The sequence below is a fragment of the Pelophylax lessonae genome, assembly GCF_965119305.1.
Source record: "Pelophylax lessonae genome assembly, chromosome: 7".
NCBI classification, from domain to species: domain Eukaryota; kingdom Metazoa; phylum Chordata; class Amphibia; order Anura; family Ranidae; genus Pelophylax; species Pelophylax lessonae.
In genome coordinates, this window is record NC_138774.1 from 281,118,852 (window position 1) to 281,124,851 (window position 6,000).

At 49.5% G+C, this 6,000-nt stretch overlaps 1 protein-coding gene across 1 annotated transcript in view; it reads right to left on the bottom strand.

Moving 5' to 3' along the window:
* LOC309559676 (moesin) overlaps positions 1-3,509 on the bottom strand; it is a 103,000-nt gene extending 99,491 nt beyond the window's left edge. Inside the window, exon 1 of the mRNA XM_082263074.1 lies at positions 3,356-3,509. Coding sequence (XP_082119200.1) covers positions 3,356-3,367 — 12 coding nt within the window. The 5' untranslated portion in view covers positions 3,368-3,509. The remainder of the gene's footprint in view (positions 1-3,355) is intronic.
* Positions 3,510-6,000: the final 2,491 nt, after the last annotated feature.

The following is a 6,000-nucleotide window of genomic DNA, read 5'->3' on the forward strand; positions in this document are numbered from 1 at the left end:
CGCGCTCACCTGCAACCGTGAGGAAGACAAGCCTTCGCGCTCACCTGCAACCGTGAGGAAGACAAGCCTTCGCGCTCACCTGCAACCGTGAGGAAGACAAGCCTTCGCGCTCACCCGCAACCGTGAGGAAGACAAGCCTTCGCGCTCACCCGCAACCGTGAGGAAGACAAGCCTTTGCGCTCACCCGCAACCTTGAGGAGGAGAAGCCTTTGCCGCTCACCCGCAACGTTAAGGAGAAGCCTTTGCCGCTCACCCACAACATTGAGGAGAAGCCTTTGCCGCTAACCTACAATGTTGAGGAGAAGCTTTTGCCGCTAACCTACAATGTTGAGGAGAAGCTTTTGCCGCTCACCCACAAACGCTGGTCAAGATCTTCCAGGAAACCAAGACTGGTGGCAAAGATATTACAGTGACTGTCAATACAGAACATAGGAGTCGGGGAGGGGAACCCCAGTGTGCAACAGGGGGGAGGTGGTTTTCAAACTACCCCAAGTACAGATTACTACCAAACGGCCACCATCAATTTATTGGGGGACCAGGCATAAATGAAGGTCCTTCAACAAAGTCTAGATCTTTCAGGAAACCAAGAATGGTGGCAAAGATATTATAGTGACTGTCAATACAGAACATAGGAGACGGGGAGGGGAACCCCAGTGTGCAACAGGGGGGAGGTGGTTTTCAACCTACAGATTACTACCAAACGGCCACCATCAATTTAATGAGGGACCAGGCACCTGAAACTTCCATAAATCAAGGTCCTTCAACAAAGTCTAGATCTTTTAGGAAACCAAGAATGGTGGCAAAGATATTAAAGGGACTGTCAATACAGAATGTAGGAGTCGGGGAGGGGAACCACAGAGTGCAAAAGGGGAGGTGGTTTTCAAACTACAGATTACTACCGGGGACCAGGCACCTGAAACTTCCATAAATGAAGGTCCTTCAACAAAGTCTAGATCTTTCAGGAAACCAAGAATGGTGGCAAAGATATTAAAGTGACTGTCAATACAGAATGTAGGAGTTGGGGAGGGGAACCACCGAGTGTAACAGGGGGAGGTGGTTTTTGAACTACCCAAAGTACAAATTTCTATCAAAACTGCCACCATCAATTTAATGGGGGACCAGGCACCTGAAACTTCCATAAATGAAGGTCCTTCAACAAAGTCTGGATCTTTCAGGAAACCAAGAATGATGGCAAAGAATTTAAAGGGACTGCGGTTCCCCTCCCTGACTCCTACGTTTTGTATTGACAGTCACTTTAAAATCTTTGCCACCATTCTTGGTTTTTGTTGAAGGACCTTCATTTATGGAAGTTTCAGGTGCCTGGTCCCCCATTAAATTGATGGTGGCCGTTTGGTAGTAATCTGTACTTTGGATAGTTTAAAAACCCACCTCCCCCTGTTTCACTCTGTCAATACAAAACGTAGGAGTCAGGGAGGGGAACCACAGAGTGCAACAGGGGGAGGTGGTTTCGAAACTACCCAAACTACAGATTACAACTAAACAGCCATCGTCAATTTAATTGGGGACCAGGCACCTGAAACTTCCATAAATGAAGGTCCTTCAACAAAAGTCTAGATCTTTCAGGAAACCAAGAATGGTGACAAGGATATTAAAGTGACTGTCAATACAGAATGTAGGAGTAGCAACAGGGGGAGGTGGGTTTCAACCTACAGATTACTACCAAACGGCCACCATCAATTTAATGGGGGACCAGGCACCGGAAACTTCCATAAATGAAGGTCCTTCAACAAAGTCTAGATCTTTCAGGAAACCAAGAATGGTGGCAAAGATATTAAAGTGACTGTCAATACAGAATGCAGGAGTCGGGGAGGGGAACCACAGAGTGCAACAGGGGAGGTGGTTTTCAAACTACAGATTACTACCAAAGGGTCACCATCAATTTAATGAGGGATCAGGCACCTGAAACTTCCATAAATTAAAGTCCTTCAACAAAGTCTAGCTCTCTCAGGAAACCAAGAATGGTGGCAAAGATATTAAAGTGACTGTCAATACAGAATGCAGGAGTCGGGGAGGGGAACCACAGAGTGCAACAGGGGGAGGTGGTTTCCAAACTACAGATTACTACCAAAGGGTCACCATCAATTTAATGAGGGATCAGGGACCTGAAACTTCCATAAATTAAAGTCCTTCAACAAAGTCTAGCTCTCTCAGGAAACCAAGAATGGTGGCAAAGATATTAAAGTGACTGTCAATACAGAATGTAGGAGTAGCAACAGGGGGAGGTGGGTTTCAACCTACAGATTACTACCAAACGGCCACCATCAATTTAATGGGGGACCAGGCACCTGAAACTTCCATAAATGAAGGTCCTTCAACAAACTCTAGATCTTTCAGGAAACCAAGAATGGTGGCAAAGATATTAAAGTGACTGTCAATACAGAATGTAGGAGTAGCAACAGGGGGAGGTGGGTTTCAACCTACAGATTACTACCAAACGGTAACCATCAATTTAATGGGGGACCAGGCACCTGAAACTTCCATAAATGAAAGGCCTTCAACAAACTCTAGATTTTTCAGGAAACCAAGAATGGTGGCAAAGATATTAAAGTGACTGTCAATACAGAATGTAGGAGTAGCAACAGGGGGAGGTGGGTTTCAACCTACAGATTACTACCAAATGGCCACCATCAATTTAATGGGGGACCAGGCACCTGAAACTTCCATAAATGAAGGTCCTTCAACAAAGTCTAGCTCTCTCAGGAAACCAAGAATGGTGGCAAAGATATTAAAGTGACTGTCAATACAGAACGTAGGAGTTGGGGAGGGGAACCACAGAGTGCAAAAAGGGAGGTGGTTTTCAAACTACAGATTACTACCGAACGGCCACCGTCAGTTCAACAAGGGACCAGGCAACTGATGAAACCCCCATAAAAGAAGATCCTAAACCAAGAATCAAAAAATGGCGGCACATAAAATAACGTGACTGTCAATACAGAACATAGAAGCCAGGAAGGGAAACCATAGCGTGCTGCAAGGGGGGGTGGGGGGGAAGCAAGTTTTCGGAACACCCAAAGTGTTAAAGACCTATAACGGCCGGCGTCATTTCAACGCTCGTACCCTCAGAACACCAAGCGTCTTCTTTTCTATGCCAGGCTGACCTTTGACCCCGGGTCACTTTAAGTGACTTTTTTTTTTTTTAGTACTTTTTTGGAGTGATGGGGTCACTTTAACTCAGGAATAACGATCGTTATTTTCTGGGGGTGATCATTCTTCTACAAGAACTTTGCTGGGAGATCAGGAAAGCCTTTCTGTGCTGAGAATGGAGCCTCATGGCCCCCGCAGAGTTGTATGGGGGAAAGTTTAGCAGAGATGGAGATAGGAGGAGGACACTTACCGTCTTAGGCATGTTGTCGGAGTGCGGTAAGTCGTATGTAAGTCTATGGGCTCCTCTCCATACAGAGGAAGGCGGGATGAGGACACTCGGCGGGCGGCTCTCTGCCGGGATCAGCGATCACTGATGGGATTCCTCCGCTAACGGAACACTCTGAGCGGTGACCACACCCAGGGAAATGAAGACATTGCAGAGAATGGGCGCCCGGCTCCGCCCACTCTCCCCTCACTCTGACCCGCCCCCCACAGCCCCAGGAAGGGTGGGCGGGACGCGGCGCGAGCTGAGAGTGGAAGAGATACAAAGTAACACATTTAGAGGAAGAAGAAGGGGCGGGGCTGGGGAGATCTGAGGGGGGCAAGGGGACAACTCATCATTATATGGCGGGGACAACTCATCATTATATGGCGGGGACACCTCATCAATAAATTCTGCTGGCATCTTATCAATAAATGGTGGGGACACCTAATCAATAAATGATGGGGACACCTCATCATTACATGGCGGGGACACCTCATCAATTAATTGTGCTGGCATCTTATCAATAAATGATGGAGACACCTAATCAATACATGGTGGAGCTGTGAACTGGGACAAGGATGGGACATGGGATGCTGGGGACAAGGATGGGACATGGGATGCTGGGGACAAGGATGGGACATGGGATGCTGGGGACAACTCATCATTATATGGCGGGGACACCTCATCAATTAATTGTGCTGCCACCGTATCAATAAATGGTGGGGACACCTAATCAATACATGGTGGAGCTGTGAACTGGGACAAGGATGGGACATGGGATCCTGGAGACAAGAATGGGACATGGGATGCTGGGGACAAGGATGGGACATGGGATGGTGGGGACAAGGATGGGACATGGGATGGTGGGGACAAGGATGGGACATGGGATGCTGGGGACAAGGATGGGACATGGGATGGTGGGGACAAGGATGGGACATGGGATGGCGGGGGACAAGGATGGGACATGGGATGCTGGGGACAAGGATAGGACATGGGAGGGTGGGGACAAGGATGGGACATGGGATGCTGGGGACAAGGATGGGACATGGGATGGTGGGGACAAGGATGGGACATGGGATGCTGGGGACAAGGATGGGACATGGGATGCTGGGGACAAGGATGGGACATGGGATGGTGGGGACAGGGATGGGACATGGGATGGTGGGGACAAGGATGGAACATGGGATGGTGGGGACAGGGATGGGACATGGGATGGTGGGGACAAGGATGGAACATGGGATGGTGGGGACAGGGATGGGACATGGGATGGTGGGGACAAGGATGGAACATGGGATGGTGGGGACAGGGATGGGACATGGGATGGTGGGGACAGGGATGGGACATGGGATGGTGGGGACAAGGATGGAACATGGGATGGTGGGGACAGGGATGGGACATGGGATGGTGGGGACAGGGATGGGACATGGGATGGTGGGGACAGGGATGGGACATGGGATGGTGGGGACAGGGATGGGACATGGGATGGTGGGGACAAGGATGGAACATGGGATGGTGGGGACAGGGATGGGACATGGGATGGTGGGGACAAGGATGGGACATGGGATGCTGGAGACAAGGATGGGACATGGGATGCTGAGGACAAGGATGGGACATGGGATGCTGGGGACAAGGATGGGACATTGGATGTTGGGGACAACTCATCATTATATGGCGGGGACACCTCATCAATTAATTGTGCTAGCATCTTATCAATAAATGGTGGGGACACCTAATCAATAAATGATGGGGACACCTCTTCATTACATGGCGGGGACAACTCATCATTATATGGCGGGGACACCTCATCAATTAATTGTGCTAGCATCTTATCAATAAATGGTGGGGACACCTAATCAATAAATGATGGGGACACCTCTTCATTACATGGCGGGGACAACTCATCATTATATGGCGGGGACACCTCATCAATTAATTGTGTTAGCATCTTATCAATAAATGGTGGGGACACCTAATCAATAAATGATGGGGACACCTCTTCATTACATGGCGGGGACAACTCATCATTATATGGCGGGGACACCTCATCAATTAATTGTGCTGGCATCTTATCAATAAATGATGGAGACACCTAATCAATACATGGTGGAGCTGTGAACTGGGACAAGGATGGGACATGGGATGGTGAGGACAAGGATGGGACATGGGATGGTGAGGACAAGGATAGGACATGGGATGGTGGGGACAAGGATGGGACATGGGATGGTGAGGACAAGGATAGGACATGGGATGGTGGGGACAAGGATGGGACATGGGATGGTGGGGAGAAGGATAGGACATGGGATGGTGGGGACAAGGATGGGAGATGGGATGGTGAGGACAAGGATAGGACATGGGATGGTGAGGACAAGGATGGGACATGGGATGCTGGGGACAAGGATGGGACATGGGATGGTGGGGACAAGGATGGGACATGGGATGCTGGGGACAAGGATAGGACATGGGATACTGGGGACAGGGATGGGACATAGGATGGTGGGGACAAGGATGGGACATGGGATGCTGGGGACAAGGATGGGACATGGGATGCTGGGGACAAGGATGGGACATTGGATGGTGGGGACAAGGATGGGACATGGGATGGTGGGGACAGGGATGGGACATGGGATGCT